This window comes from Copadichromis virginalis, linkage group LG16, assembly GCF_057382275.1.
Source record: "Copadichromis virginalis isolate Kocher_CV1m ecotype Utaka linkage group LG16, C_Virginalis_male_GT1.1, whole genome shotgun sequence".
Lineage (NCBI taxonomy): Eukaryota > Metazoa > Chordata > Actinopteri > Cichliformes > Cichlidae > Copadichromis > Copadichromis virginalis.
In genome coordinates this window covers 30356832-30372236 of record NC_140633.1, presented here as the reverse complement: position 1 = coordinate 30372236, position 15405 = coordinate 30356832, and the positions used below count along the sequence as shown (strand labels likewise).

Below are 15405 nucleotides of genomic sequence, written 5' to 3'. Positions count from 1 at the left end.
TCTAGCCAAAGATTTAGTCATTCACATAGATTATTATTTTCGCTAATGTAGGAAAACATAGCAACACCATCCATTTCCTAATATTACTCTGTTTCGTTGTGGGTGGACCACCATAGCTGTCTGATGGGCTTCGTGTTTGGGACTTGTCAGCCGGTCAGAGCCACACCCTGCTCCTGGCTGATGGAGACTGTGTGCAGCCAGTCCTGTTGTACTGCGGCCAACAGAAGGAGCCAGTGCAAACTGAGAGGCTAAACCAGAGTGAAAGCTCAAGCAAGAGGTCACCCAACAGAGTGGAGCGTTATACAGTCATGCCCACCCTGCTGCCCTTCTGCATTGAGGTTTGTAGGTCCAAAGCGCAACTTAACACAGACAGTAAGGAAAATGATGGGTGGAGCATTTTTTCCGCTAAAGCACGAACATATTTATGAGATGGAAGTTCTTACTCACACCAGCCTAACTCTAACTGTAATTGTAACCTAAATGTTACCCTCTTGTTTTTGCTGTGTGTGTGTAGATGGGTTACGTTAGCAGTGTGTGCAGTGGAGGTCAGAGCTGTGCGGTGCTGGCAGACCACAATGTCATGGGTTTTATTTCGGCTATCCACGAGCTGGCCTCCAGAGAGAGGCACTTGTACTGTTGGTGCAGCAGCGTCAGGAAGATCCTCCTCACCCCTCTGCGTAAAAGAGGTCAGAGAGCATCTACTGCCTCGTTCTGCCTAATTAAAACATTTATTAAAATTTGTGTTTGTGTGTGTGTGTGTGTGTGTTTTCTCATCTGCAGAAAGTTTGTGTCCAGTGTTGGGTGAGCAGTGCTCTCATCTCTTCTTCTCTCTCTGTGAGAGTTTTGTTCAGCTGAGCACCCTGATTGGCCAACATGCCACAGCACTCACCTACTTCCTGCATAACGTGCAGGGCTGTGATGTCACTACCCTTCCCCTGCTGACACACACAGAGTATTTCATTGACACATACAAAAGGTGAGTTGGGTTTTTTTTGTCTCACCAAACAAAAGTCCCATCATGTGATTCCCTCAAAGAAAACATGAACAGACATACTCATGTTTATGTCAGTAATCCCTGTGATGCCTTTTTATCCCCTTTTCTCCATTTTTTTTTTCAGTTTTTACACTCACTGGTGACTGTATTAGTTACCTTACTTGTAGCAGGTTGCCTTCAGAACTGCCTTAATTATTTGCGGCATAGATTCAACAAGATGCTGGAAAAATATCTCAGAGATTTTGATCCATGTTGTCATGATCGCATCACACAGTTGTTGCTGATTTGTCAGCTGCACATTCATGATGCTTTGTTTATTCATGCATTACAAAGCAGTTATAGTGCTGTGGCTAGAATTACTTTACATACAAGCAAACCCTCCTGAAATTCGGGATCACACATACTTACGCTGTGATCAGGTTAGGTTTCATCACATCTTGTTTAAGCTTATAGATAGTTAAAAGAAACAAGCCAGGAAGACAAACATATTTCAAATTATCTTTAATAGTACAAATGCCTCTAATTTGAGATGGAGGGTTTAAGCTCTTGCAAGTTCACTTGACTTTGTAAAGGTGTATCTTGTGTGTCACTGAGGGGTAAAATCTAAGTTAAAATCACTCTGTCTGACTCTAGGTTTTTTTCTTCACTTGGTGATTTCCAAGTAATGGGCGGATTCCAACCACTTCACAAACTCTCGCTGTAAGCACTTTTATTTTTCTTAAGTGCTCACTGTAGGAGTGCAGCTCTCTTCATTTGCAAATACATGTTCTTGTATGTTTTCTTCTTTTGTGACTAAACTAAAAGCATAAAACTTATCCCAGTCACTTGACAGACGTGTTATTCTAAGAGTGTATCTGTCTCTGCCTGTCTCTGTTCCTGCCCAGTGAGAGTTTAGGCTTTCGGCAGACTTTGCTCACTCAGCTGTCCGTATCAGATCAGTCAGCCAGTGGTGATGTTGATCTGGTTTCAATGTTGTACTGGCCTCTGCAGCAGCTCCACCAGTACAGCCGAGCCCTGCTCAAACTGGCGGCCTGCTATGATGTGGTGAGAAAATCTCTCTTCTCTCTTTTTGTCTCAAGCACTTTTTTGACCTTCCCCCTTCTTTTTCTTCTCTCTTTCCCTTGCTCTGTTCCCTCACTTTCTGTTTCGTTCCCATGACTGAGCAACATTAGAACAAGTGGTTGTTAATGTCACTATATTGACTTCAAGTCTTTTATATGTTCAGGTGTACAAAATTCTCTGTCGTGCTGTCTTTCCTTTTCTCCCCAGTTAACTGTGGAGTATAAGTCCCTTGATCAGGGTCATAAAGATTGCGAGTCCCTGTCTTCATCACTGCTAAGAAGGAAGAAGGAGGCTGAAACCACCTTCCTGTTCTGGAAGACCCACTCTGGCAAAACTACTGTGAGCACAACTCTGTTTTATGTGCCTGCATCCTGTAATTTTTTTCTAGTCTATACACATTAGTCACTATGCTTTCCTTTGAGGTTTTAACCCATGACAACAAGTGTGCTTCTAAATTTTATTTCACTCCCTAGAGCCACTAGCCTTCCTGGCAGCACTCTCTAAGTGCTCCTTTTCAAACTGAGCTGATTCCCAGAGTATTAACTTGCCCTGAACAGCCCTGCCCTGCATTTCATTGGCTAAAGTAATAGGGTAGTTCTCACTGATGGGTGTAGCATGCTGTTCAAAGACAAAACAAATAGGTACAGTTTTGAATACTTTCAGTTGGATGTCAGTCTCTTTTCTGCACCTCCTTTCTTCAGTTGTTAAAGAACTATAATAGATCTGTAGAGCAACTGGTGTGTAAAAACACACACCTGAGGTGTCTGCTTGCACAGAAACCTGTTTCCAAGGGTTTCCTCTTGTAAATTCATCAAATTCCCAGACAAATATAAATCACCGTATATTTAAATTTGTTGCACTTTGATCAAGGTGTCTGCAAGAGCATCTGAACTGCACGCTGCTCTGCAAAGCAGAAACCCATCATTGTGCAGTACAGTCTGTTGAAAGTAATGGTTTTCAGAGTGCAGCCTCTTCCACATCCTGTGTGAAAACACATTAAGTTATGAGACATGTGTTGCAGCTTATGAGCTACCAGAGTACTCCGGGTTTTATTAAGGAAATTTATGTGTGTGATTTTGTTCTTCAGGAGTGCCTGCGTCTTCCTAGGCGTCGTGTGGTCTGTGAAAGCAGCAACCGATCTCTGACTCCGCAGAACGCCGGGCGGTTCTCAAATCACTGGTTCATATTGTTCAATGACGCCCTGGTGCACACACAGGTACTCAGAATAAGTCAGTATGAAATCAGATATATTAAAGTGCTTTTCTTTTTTATGTTAGTAGCATAAATTCATGTTGGGGGAAGCAGTGTATAAAGGAGCCTTTAAGTCTTTTAAAATTGTCGTTATTTCATTTTTTTTGTTAACAACAACAACACTCACTGTACACCAGAGAAAACCCAAAGGATCTCTGCTGACAGTGATTTCTGGTCATCTGCATTGATTTACAGCTGAAGCTTACATATGAACATTGTGTCTTTTATTCAGGGTACAATTCCCTCTCAGAGCTTCGTGAGTATCCCTTCCACCAGTTTACCTCCAATAACAGACATAACTGTAACTGAGCTTGAGCTTGAGCTGCAGCAGCATACTGTAGGTGGGCCGGCATCTGTTCAGTGCTTCCACTCTGACAGGATCAACTAGGATTTGAATGCAGCTATATAAATGTTAATACAGGACAGGTATTACAGGTGCTTAAAGATCTGGGGCTTTATATACTTTCAGAAGCAAGTTCTTCTGTTAGTTCAAAGATCTGAGGTGATTTTTTTCCCCTGCAGAAATAGGAGCTCTGCAAATATCATATAGGCCGAATAATTAACTGGCTCACCAGTGAGTCTCTCATCCTGTGGACATGCTCCAGCTCCATCTTCTTGAGTAGCACTTGGCGACACTAGTCTATGCTCTGCTTTGCAGCCTTGTTGAGCTTGGGTTGGCAGCACACAAACCTATTCACCTCTAGTTGGAGTAGCCCTCCAGCTTGCACCAAATCTTCACAGCAGAATAAGATGGTGGAGTTGAAGTTGGTCTACCTGAGAGACAAGAGTCTCACTGGTGGGATCACATCTATGGCAACTGGTCAGTCCTTTGATAGTAAATGAAAAGACAGAACAAACTATCGACTGATCTACAACTAAACTAAGAATTCGTTGTCTGTTTGTATAATGATGAACGATGGCTTGCGTTGTTCATAAATTAATTTTTCCTTTGATGTCAGAATTGCTGGCCATTATGTTCCCTAATACTCTGTTTTTAATATTTTGTCCACTCAGTTAACATGAATGAGGCTAAAACAAACAGTGATCATTGGCCTTTGTAATATTCCAGCATTACAGATGTCCTGTGTTAACATTTATTCTGTGCATGTGGTCCTGATGGCTGATTCTGTCCAGCTGCTGCTCAGCAGGCTGCTGTGTGTGGATTCATTTGTGTTTAGAAGATTTTCCAACATTAGTTAGTGGTGAAAGTAGATGAGGTCATAGCTGCAGTAGTTCAGAGCTTGGAAGGGTGATGGTGAAAGGATGCATCTCTCACTGCTGTGGTCTAGCTTTAAACAAGGAGACTGTCACTGATTTCTTCCAGATGATGGCTTCTTTATTCTTACACTTACTGTCAGCTTGTCCTCTCTGGCTACTTTTTTTGGTTTTAGAGCAGTTTCTTCCTGAGACTCTGTTTCCTGTTTGATGTGGTGTGGTGTGTTGGGCTCATGTCACGTGTTGTGAGTTAAAACTTTGAGCAACCGTTGATGTATTAAAAGTCATTTTGTGCATCATAAATAAGTCTTATAATTGTAAAATGTGGTTGGTATGCAATGTGCACTAAGAAATGTTAATTCTTCCCATGACAATCAAAAATTAAAGCTGGTCAGTTCCCCTTCAAGGTCTTCACCTTATCCATCCATCTGTCTGTCCGTCTACCCATCCGGCCATCCACCAACTCAATTCTGCTTATCTGCCATCAGGTTATGCAGGATATTGTAGACATCTTTCTCCCCAGCATCTCTTTCCTGTTCCTCCTGAGTGATCATGAGGAATTCCCAGGCCCAATGAGATATAAAATCTCTCAGTGAGTTCTGGATCTTTCACTCTTAGATGTTAGATGTGCCCAAAAACCCTCCATTCATGAGTCATCCATGAGCAGATGCTTCACCATCTCTGCTAGCTTCTTTTTTCACACAAAGGCGCAAAGGCTTCAAATTCCTTCTGGATGTCTGAGTTTCCCTAAGAATTAGCCCAGAAGATCTTCAGGTGATTTTACTTGTTTGGTTTTTAGATCTCCTTACCATAGGTGAGAGTTGGAACTCTCGCTTTACTATCCAGTCATTCAAGAGAAAACGAATTTGTCATGACAATCCAGTCACACGCTGCACCACTCTGCTGGTCTACCTCTATCTTCTCAGTACTGGCAAAGAAGATGATGAGAGTTCTTCACTTGGGGCAGCGTCTCTTCCCAGATCCAGAGGGAGCACTCCACTGTTTTACAGCGCTCAGACTTTGAGCTGCTGATTGTCATCGCAGCCATTTCACACTTGGCTACAAAATCGAAGGTCACGCACCACTAAAGACAACAGAACTACATCTGCAAAAAGCAGAAATGCTATTCCGAGGGTCAAAAAATGGACCCCTGCTTATCCCTTAAAATCCTGTTCATGGATCAAAGACAAGGGTGAAACCCTGACAGGTCCAACACTCACTTCTGTGTGTCCACGTCCAGCATGGTTGTCATTTCTATGCTTCTGTTTTCAGCTCACATGTTCAAATGGTCAGAACAAGACTTCTACAGATAGACCTAAAAGCAGCAGAAGTCCTTGAAGGAGAAGTCATCCAAATTTAAATCAGGATTATATTGTAGGAGTCACACAACTTAATGGTTACATCTCATGTAGTTAAAAAAACAAGCTTTTATGGACCTTTAACTGTAATTGATATAAAAAGGAATTTAAAACAGTCAATTACTTTGAATATTAAAACACAAGTCATGTTGAAAACAACTGAAACATCATAAAAGGTCATAAGTTTATAGAGGAAACTGCCTTATTAATGTAGGGTAGTGTAGCTGAACTCAAAAGACGTTGGACTTCCCCAATTTACCAGCACACAGTCAGGAAACCACAGACAGTTATAAAGGCATATCTTTTGGTCATCTATCCTCTTCTCTCCCTCTCTAACATACACACACACACACACACAGAGTAAGATTTGATCATTTCTAAAGTTTTGTAATCTCAGACAGCGCGTTGTTACCTAATATGTGAGAATTACAGAAAAAGTGCTGCTCTCCCTCTTTGTGTGCAGTTCTCCACTCATCACGTCTACCCTCTGACCTGTTTGTGGGTGAAACCGGTCACTGAAAACGGCAGCGGACTGTGAGTTTGTTGTTGTAGAAATCAATCTACATGCTGACTAATGCGAAGTAAAGGAATGTTAGTCGCTCTGATAAAAACATTTATGCAACACTATAGCCTCAACAGCAACATGGGAGCAGTGAGATCCATGCGGGGATCTTTTTTTAATCTTTTAATTTACTTTGTATTCATTGGATAGGCAACAAGCAGCAAAACATTAAGCCATGGTTATGGTTAACTTCCCATGAAACCTACTGCTCTTTAAATCATCTACTTTTAAAAGTACTGGTACATTTGTCACCTTTGTTTGCTAGCTGAGACCCCAGAATAGCCAGTAGAGTCCCGTTCAACCCCCAGACTAATAAGATGGTAATAAGCACTTCATGTACTTATAAGGATGTCATTTATGCTTTTTATTTATGAGTCAGATTTTAAAATCTGAGCAGCTGGGATCAGTGGAGTGAGCTCTGACTTATTCCAGCTTGCAGAGCATTGCATGACCTTATGAAAATCAGCAGACAAGAGTGATCTAATTCTAGAAATATTTTTAAGTTGGACCTCCAGCCTACAAAGCGTTTAGGGAGTGGAAGTTGGATGTCATTTGTAATACAATATTTAAAAGATCCACCTCCTTGTTTTTTTTGTACCAATTAAGTTAATTATTGCTCTTGTGCTGCATATTTTCAGTCATGCCCTCAAAATAACATGTCCAGAGGAGAGTTTCACCCTGGTGGCCTCAACACCGCAGGAAAAGGTACATTTATGGTTTAAACCATTACTGTTGCTCAGTTTTTCAAAATCAGTTTGTAAAAAAAGTTTTTTTTGAGATCGAATTCCGTCTTAAAGCATCACCTTCGGTTCTGTGCTTCTTTCTCTGCAGAACAAGTGGTTACGATCTCTTAACCAGACAGTGGATCAGATACTGGGCGGCGGAGGTCAGGGGTCGTCACCAGCAATGACTCGCACGGCCTCCTACACGTTCACGGCAGACGAACGGTTCAAAGATGCTCAGTACACCGGGAGCTGGTTGGCAGGACGGGTTCATGGCAGGTTAGAAAACATGTTTGTATGTTTTTGGCATTCTCTTTAAGGGCCCCTGAAGGCATCATTTAGGAGAACATTAAAAATGTTCCTCATTTAATACACCTGTAAAATCAAACAATAATAACAGGATTTAATGGAACTGTATTATTTTGTCACGCATAAATGCATAAAACAATGTGCCCAACTCAATAGGTTTCCAATACAACTTGAATACCAAAAAACAGCCAGTTAGCAATACAGTGGTCCCTCGTTTATCGCGGGAGTTATGTTCTAAAAATAACCCACGATAGGTGTAATCCGCGAAGTATCCAACTTTATTTTTTACAATTATTATAGATGTTTTAAGGCTGTAAAACCCCTTACTACTCTCTTGTTTAAACACTCTCAAAGTTAAAAACTTCAAAGAAAAAAAAAAAGTCCAGTATTATAGAATGAAACCAAAAGCACCCGCTGTTGCCTTTGACAGTGCAAAACGCCTCGTCGACGTTGTTGTGTTTGTCGGGGAGAAAACTTACAAACATACAGTACAGCACTTCAGTGTCACACTGTTAGCGATTGAAGATTTGTGTAAATTTGTCAAGCTGAACGCATTCTTTAGTGTACAGGAGACACGGCACGAGATTGATTGACAGTGGTCTACAGCCAATCAGGGTGCAGAACACAATGCGTTGTAAGAAAAAAAAAAAACATGCAAAATTGGACATAAAAAATCAGCGAAACAGCGAGGCCGCGAACTGCGTTATAGCAAGGGACCACTGTACAAAACAAATAATCTAACTTTATGTCTTTGGAATCTCTTAGAAACAATGATTAATGTAAAATATGTTTATATATATTTAAAAAGCAGAGCCACTTCTTCAATACGCAGGTTTGAAGTCATTATGTTTTTAGGTCAAAGAGGAGCAATGTGCATGAATGAGGAATCAAATCACTAGAAACCAATAAGTGAAGTCAGCATGAATGAAGAAAAGACTGTTTCCAGCCTTCTTGTGTAAATTCCTTCTTTGTGTGGGGAGCCTAATTGATGACGCTGGCTAAATGGTTTAAGCAGAAGCTATATTTTCCTTCACAGAGGAACCATGAAGTGGCCGGATGGGCGACTGTACAAGGGGAACTTCAAGAATGGACTGGAGGATGGGTCAGTACAGTAACCTGGTCTTATACAGAGGTGGTTACTGGATATGTTGTTCATTTCCAGTAAGAAACCTCTGCTCTTCCTGCCTTTGGTCATGTGATAAAAAAGAAACAGAAATAGTGATGTAATTGCCCTACACTTCACCTCCGGCATGTTTTAAATATCCACGTCGCAGATTCTGATCTTTGCTAACTGTTACTTTTTTTTCCCAGCTATGGAGATTGTGTGATCCCTAATAAACTACTGAATAAAACCGACACCTACCAAGGACAGTGGAGAGAGGGCAAGATCCATGGTTTTGGCAAGTACAAGTCAGTACACATTTTCTACCAACTTTCTGGTGTGAGATAGCACAAATTGTACGTGTTGCCTTAGTCAGGTGTTAAGTAGCAGCGCTGGACGTCCATATACAGATATAAAAGCTTTTTAAGTTTTAAAGACATCGGCTCTTATTAACAAATGTCTTGGGTCAGCAAATGTGGAACTAAAATAAAACATCATGTCTCCACAGTGTTTTTTTTTTTTTTTTTTGAAGTGGCCACAGCTGTGGGCTCTGCACACTAACACAGAAGGCTGCTGTATATGTGTCATACTCAGGTATGCAAGTGGCGAGGTGTACGAGGGCTGTTTCTGCGATGGGCAGCGGCACGGTTACGGCATGCTGAGCTCTGGGAAACTGGCGAGGAATTCCTCCAGTGTTTTCATCGGGCAGTGGGTCCACGACAAGAAGACAGGATATGGCGTCTACGATGACATCACAAGGTCTGAATAACCCCAAGAAAACTGCTATTTTAGAAATATGGAAACTCAGAAGTGTTAAATGTGGAACGCATCTCCTTAGGTAGGACGGAGCAAGGTTTCGTCTAATGGTCGGTTCACAGTAGTTGATATCGGTCCTGGTTTCTAGAGATGGCCTATCATTGAATGAATTTTGTATCAAAGACATGCTCCTGTCAGCAGTCCCTGATCTCATTTTCCCCCCAGAGGTGAGAAGTACATGGGCATGTGGCTGGATGACCAGCGGCATGGTAGTGCGGTCGTCATCACGCAGCACAGTGTGTACTTTGAAGGAACTTTCAGAGAGAACAAAATGAGCGTAAGTACACCCTGAAATATGTATCTGCTTACATATGTGCTTACAAATTTGTTAGCTGATGAGTGAGTTTGAGTACATTTTAATAAGTGGTTTTTTGCTGGTTTATTTAAATACATGTGCAGAAAAAAAAAAACTAGTTTGAACATTTACAAATGCATTTTTGTCTTTATTCATCCTATGTGTTAGTTCTAAAAAAGCTTTTAGTTTATAATAAGCATATACAAACCCCTGCACCTGAAATAACAGATAAGTTGGGAGACATGCGGTGTAACAAGGCTTGAATTGTTGGTGCTGACAGGTAGTAGCTGCAGGCCTGTGGTGTGTTGATAAAATACCAAATGCATTTTACACAATGCATCCTACATGCGGCAGGTAATAATTAAATAACTTATCCTGCTTATCATCAAAAAGGATTCTCTTTGATGTCACTGAAGCACATACCAGAAGGGGTCCTGGGATGGTGGAGAGGGGTGCAGAGCGCTCAGAGCTCATGCTTTTCCTTCTTCAAACAGCAGAATTTAAAATATGCTAACCCCACTGCTGCTCCCATTAGTAGACTCTAAACATGCCAGCAAAGGACATCAGGCTCATCTCAGCCAAACAACATATACAAACCCCAGTATTACCCAAGCATGCTTTTTTAAAATACATGGTCATTTTAATCCTTTTATGGTTATGTAGATGTAAATTCTGTCTCAGTTGTTGCGAGATGATCACACCTATCACTTCTCTGCCCTCCAGTATCAGCGTTACAGTGGTTAGCCCTGTTGCCTCACAGCAAGAGAGTCCTGGGTTTGAATCCACCAGCCAGTCAGAGGCCCTCTGTGTGCATGTTCTCCTTCTGTGGGTTTCCTCCGGGCACTCCATTCTTTCTCCACAGTCTAAAGCAGGGGTGGGCAACTCCAGGCCTCGAGGGCCGGTGTCCCTGCAGGTTTTAGATGTGTCCTTGAACCAACACAGCTGATTTAAATGGCTAAATTAGCTCCTGCAGTTCTCCAGAGGCCTGGTAACGAACTAATCATGTGATTCAGGTGTGTTGACCCAAGGTGAGATCTAAAACCTGCAGGATACAGGCCCTCGGGGCCTGGAATTGCCCACCCCTGGTCTAAAGGAGTGCATGTTGGGTTAATTGGTGATTCTAAATTTCCCGTAGGTGTGAATTTCTCTGTGTTAGCCCTGCAGTCTGCCAACCTGTTGAGGCCATGTCCTGCCTTTTGCCTTTTAAGAGAAACAGATGGATGACACAGACACCTCAGTGTGTGAATCAGTTTGATAAAATGAGTTTATCATGCTCTAGTTGATAAGATAATATTGTAAATTAATTACTAAACACAAACATCCCTTTCCAGAGAGTACAGGAAGAGCGTCCAGCAGACTCTTGTTAATTAGGTTGGGTTTGTCAAAAAACATCAAAATGATGTTTTTCAACTGCAAAATGTTTTCTGGGATGTTCTTAGCTTGAGTCAGACATTTTAACAAAAAAAACAACAACTTTGTATTTACTTAAATTTTAACTATAGATGTCTCTTGTTTTGCAACTGTTTATATTGCACAAAGCACATAAAAGACACAAGGGTTTCACTCAGGATCGATACATTTCTAATCTTATCCATGACATGTGACTGGACTGCAGTTTGTAGTGCATGTTGTAGAACTGGTGCACCTGTGCACCTCACGCCTTTGAATTCTGAACTAGTAAAATGTCCTGCCTGCCTTTAAATCTGACCTGATGATGAAATGTAAATAAATATAATGTGGTGATGAAATCTTAATCGTATTGGTGACACATTTGATGCTGTGTGCTTTCTGACAGGGTCCGGGTTTGCTGATGTCAGACGATGACACAGTTTTTCATGGGGAGTTCACTGACGACTGGACCATCAGTGGGAAGGTAGAAGTGATTTCTGCTCTTTGTTTAGGACTTGGTGTCTGCAAAGGTCTTATTTTGATAGTCTTCAAAACTTTAATCTACCTTTTTTTCCTTTTTACCACGGTTGTTACTAATAATACTCTAAAACAAGTTTCATTCTTCACTCCTCCTTCAGGGGATTTTAACCATGCCTAATGGTGACAGTCTGGACGGCCAGTTCAGTGGAGAGTGGAGCTCAGGGCTGAAGGTGGTTGGAACGTACACAAAGCCAGGCATTGTTGAACCTCCAAACAAGGAGAAGAACGGCCTGAGGTGAGTATTTATTGCACTTTAGTGAGCTGGTTTTATAATAATGCATGTAAATGTGCTCCTGATTTGTGCAGGCTTTTATTTGTCAACTTCTTGTCTGTTACGAGGGTATAATCGTATAATGCCGTGTCATTTAAAACTTTGAAAATGTTGCACATGTGCAGCAGACTGGGTCAGTACGCCGTGCCGGCAGATCAGAGGTGGATCTGTGTGTTTGATGAATGTTGGAGTCGGCTTGGCTGCGACGCTGCTGGGAAAGGAGAGAGGACGACGGCCTGGGAGAACATCGCTGTTACAATAACAACTGCACGACGGCAGAGGTAGACACATAAAGGACGCAACATCAAAGCCTCAGATTTCATTTGTGTTAGTTTAGACTGCAGATTTCAAATAAAAGATTGATGTAGCCAAGTTGAGGTCACACATTGGTTGATGAAATCCAGTTTTAAAGGCTCACTTTCAACATTTTAATAGTCAGTAGCCTGATTTTTTTTTAATCAGGTTTCAATAATAAACTTCTTTATTGTACATTTTACCTCAAATAGCACCATAATTACGAAAATGAATATCATATTAAGACTTAAATCTAAAACTGAGAACATAAATTCATCAGAAAGGTGTTTACTGCCATCATAAATTCTGTGAGAAGTCGGGTCATTTTCCCCTAGACTTCTATAAAACTGACAGGAAACAGCTGATGACTTAAAGCACCACATCATCCATCCAACACAGCGGTGGTTCTGTCATGCTTCGGCACGTTTGGCTGACAGTGTAACTGCCACAGTGGCATTAATAAAACACTGTATCTGTTAAAGTGAAAGCTCTGCCGCACAGTTTTTATAATGATGTAAACCTACACATTTTAAAGATGAGACATTAATGCAGTATTTATCATTTTACTTTAAACTAAATGTGCTGAAGCTCCTGCAGAAGAAATATGTAACTTTCCAAACTACTTAATGGGCCGCACAGTGTGATAATAATTCATCGTGTCTTACGTATACAGTTGTCAACTTAAATAAGTGGATGTGTCTGTGTGCTGTATGTTTGTAGCCCAGACCTCAGCAGGTCTCAGACCAAAGTCCTGGAGTGTCTGGAGTTTATTCCTCAGTATGAAGAACCTGTCACTGCAGCAAACTACGACAACATACGAAGATACCTCACCAAGGTATAGTGATCATACATTTAAATAAACAGATTTATCCTTCATTAAGGCGCAGACGCAAATGGTTTTGGAAAGACAGAGTTAATGATAGGACTGTGTGTACGGGGTGTGATCAAAAACTTGGATGTCCACCCAACTTGATCAGTGGAGATCCAGCGTGCATGGCAGAGGTAAAGGTGCAAAGTGGATGAATTAGCAGGGAGGCGGGCCTTGAGAGGAGGTTGTGTGTCTGCACACAGTTGCATGCTAGACAGATTAGCCTGTGATAGAATGGCCAACAACAGTTCAAGTCCATTTTAAAATCTCCAGTTAACCGAACAGGCATCTGTTTGGACTGTGGGGAGAAGCCAGAGTAAGTGCAGAAATCCCATAAATAAACAATAGAAAACATAAATTAAAATGTACATTTTAGGAGCTTTTCAGATTACATAGAATAAATAAATTAGAACTCACATTTTTGAAGAAGAAAAAAAGGAAAGCTACCTGAAACGCTAAAACGCAAATAATAAAAATATAGGTGGTTTCCTTATATTTTATCTGTCACGTTGGTCACACTTCGATACTTAATTGCCAAGATTACGTATCAGCTGCCTTTAAAAAGCGTTGCATTTGTATTTAGTACTCATTATGAACTTCTAAATCTCACTACTGACACATATTTTAGGAATTTAAGACTAAAGCTAATAACTAAACAGAAATGTGGAAATTCACTCTTTGAACAGCTGAAACTAATCTGAATTCAAAACAAAATAAAATAAACCAAAATAGAAACTGTAATAGCTGTGGCAACTGGAGACCCAGCCCCGATCAGCCGCGATGATCCATCACGTGATGTTTGAACGCATTGGAAGCCGTCCAGGCTCAAAGAAGATCTTGAGGGGATATTACCAAGTTTAAGTTAGGTGCGGTTTGATTATCATGAGCTGTTTTCCTGCGTCAAAAAAGTCTTCTGGTTTTGGTTATTTGTAGTTTTGTTTTTGTTAATAGATGTTTGTGTATGTGTGTGCATCAGGCATGTGAGACCCCCCACCACCCTCTAGGCTGGCTGGTGGAGACGTTGGTGACAGCGTACAGAATGACGTACGTCGGTGTGGGATCAAACCGCAGGCTGCTCAGGCAGGCAGTCCAAGAGGTCCTGGCCTACCTCACGCATTTCTACGGCGTCATCAGGTAGATTCATCTGTTTGCTGGGCCCTCAGGAAAGAGTTTCTATACACGGGTCTGAGACTGGAGAAACTTCCAGGACTGTGCTCTGAAAATTAGGACATTTTGCTGTTTCCCTGTTTAAGGTCATCTTAGTGCAGCTTTCTGTGCCATTGCTACATTTCAGTCACTACCTTGAAATCCTGTTCTGACCACCTGCACTTGTGCATATGATTTCACCATGGACCTGTGCAGAGATTTTCCAGGTCAGATTTAACCGACTTTATGTCGAGGATCTGAAAATTTCATGTGGGTTTTTCGTGCACTTAAGTTGTAAGAGTTCCACAATTTTGGAAAAAAATAAGACAACCTCTCCCCTGTGACTCTGAGGGCTTTTAACTCTGAGAGTAAACATGACATGTCTTCATATTAAAGTTATTGTACCAAAAATAAATCAATCAGCTGATTGTGAGGGAGTCAGGACTGTGGTTTAAGATTTGGTTTACAGGGACTGAGCCCTTATTAGATTTAAAAACTGAAGGTGAAACCAACTTAAATAAAACTCTTGTATACAATAAATTTTACTATATATGTATATGTGGTATAATGTCTGTCACCTGACTAAATATGGGTGTAATATTCTGTCTGCAGGTTTTTATTCCCAGGATTACCGGACGATGGCAGCGTCCTCCCAGATGCCCCCACCTCTCCATCTAAGAGCAGACGCAACTCTTACACAACAGGGCATGGGTGAGTGACACACACACACACACACACACACACACACACACACACACACACACAGGACACATGAAGTTTTCCTGACTCTTCATCTGTGTTTTTCTCCTCTTCTTCCTCCACCACGTTATTCTCCAGCTGTGTTATGGTGGTGAGCTCCTCCTCTCTCCTCCTCCCTCTGCTGCTCCCTCGACTCTATCCTCCTCTCTTTACTCTGTACTCCCTGCAGGAGGAGCAGGAGGAAACTGAGTACTGGGAGCGCATCCTCCGACTCAACAAACAGCCTGACCAATCGCTGCTCAGCTTCCTGGAAGTGCAGGAGTGAGTACAAAACACACAAAATAAGTAAAAATATAAAAGGTTTTCTTCTTTAGAAAAAAACATTTTGTTTGTTTGTTTTGTGTCATTTGAATTTTTCCACTTTAGGAAGTTCTGGCCGCTGTGGATGTCAATTCTTGGGGAGAAAAAGCAGGTGAGGCAGTTTTTTTTTTTTCTTTCTGTAATTTTCAGTC

At 41.4% G+C, this 15405-nt stretch overlaps 1 protein-coding gene across 2 annotated transcripts in view; it reads left to right on the top strand.

Annotated features, from left to right (window-relative positions):
- LOC146691058 (alsin-like) overlaps nucleotides 1-15405 on the top strand; it is a 33420-nt gene that overhangs the window by 12232 nt on the left and 5783 nt on the right. Inside the window, exons 15-37 of one of the 2 annotated variants that reach the window (XM_085434364.1) lie at nucleotides 117-338; nucleotides 515-686; nucleotides 781-976; nucleotides 1628-1693; nucleotides 1879-2038; nucleotides 2264-2395; nucleotides 3144-3272; nucleotides 3540-3563; nucleotides 6344-6414; nucleotides 7081-7147; nucleotides 7274-7443; nucleotides 8510-8575; nucleotides 8785-8883; nucleotides 9170-9334; nucleotides 9557-9668; nucleotides 11482-11559; nucleotides 11714-11850; nucleotides 12012-12167; nucleotides 12901-13015; nucleotides 14025-14182; nucleotides 14807-14905; nucleotides 15032-15214; nucleotides 15320-15365. In XM_085434364.1, the coding sequence (XP_085290490.1) occupies nucleotides 117-338; nucleotides 515-686; nucleotides 781-976; nucleotides 1628-1693; nucleotides 1879-2038; nucleotides 2264-2395; nucleotides 3144-3272; nucleotides 3540-3563; nucleotides 6344-6414; nucleotides 7081-7147; nucleotides 7274-7443; nucleotides 8510-8575; nucleotides 8785-8883; nucleotides 9170-9334; nucleotides 9557-9668; nucleotides 11482-11559; nucleotides 11714-11850; nucleotides 12012-12167; nucleotides 12901-13015; nucleotides 14025-14182; nucleotides 14807-14905; nucleotides 15032-15214; nucleotides 15320-15365 (2823 nt within the window). The remainder of the gene's footprint in view (nucleotides 1-116; nucleotides 339-514; nucleotides 687-780; nucleotides 977-1627; nucleotides 1694-1878; nucleotides 2039-2263; nucleotides 2396-3143; nucleotides 3273-3539; nucleotides 3564-6343; nucleotides 6415-7080; nucleotides 7148-7273; nucleotides 7444-8509; nucleotides 8576-8784; nucleotides 8884-9169; nucleotides 9335-9556; nucleotides 9669-11481; nucleotides 11560-11713; nucleotides 11851-12011; nucleotides 12168-12900; nucleotides 13016-14024; nucleotides 14183-14806; nucleotides 14906-15031; nucleotides 15215-15319; nucleotides 15366-15405) is intronic. The other variant, XM_085434365.1, reaches the window with a different exon arrangement.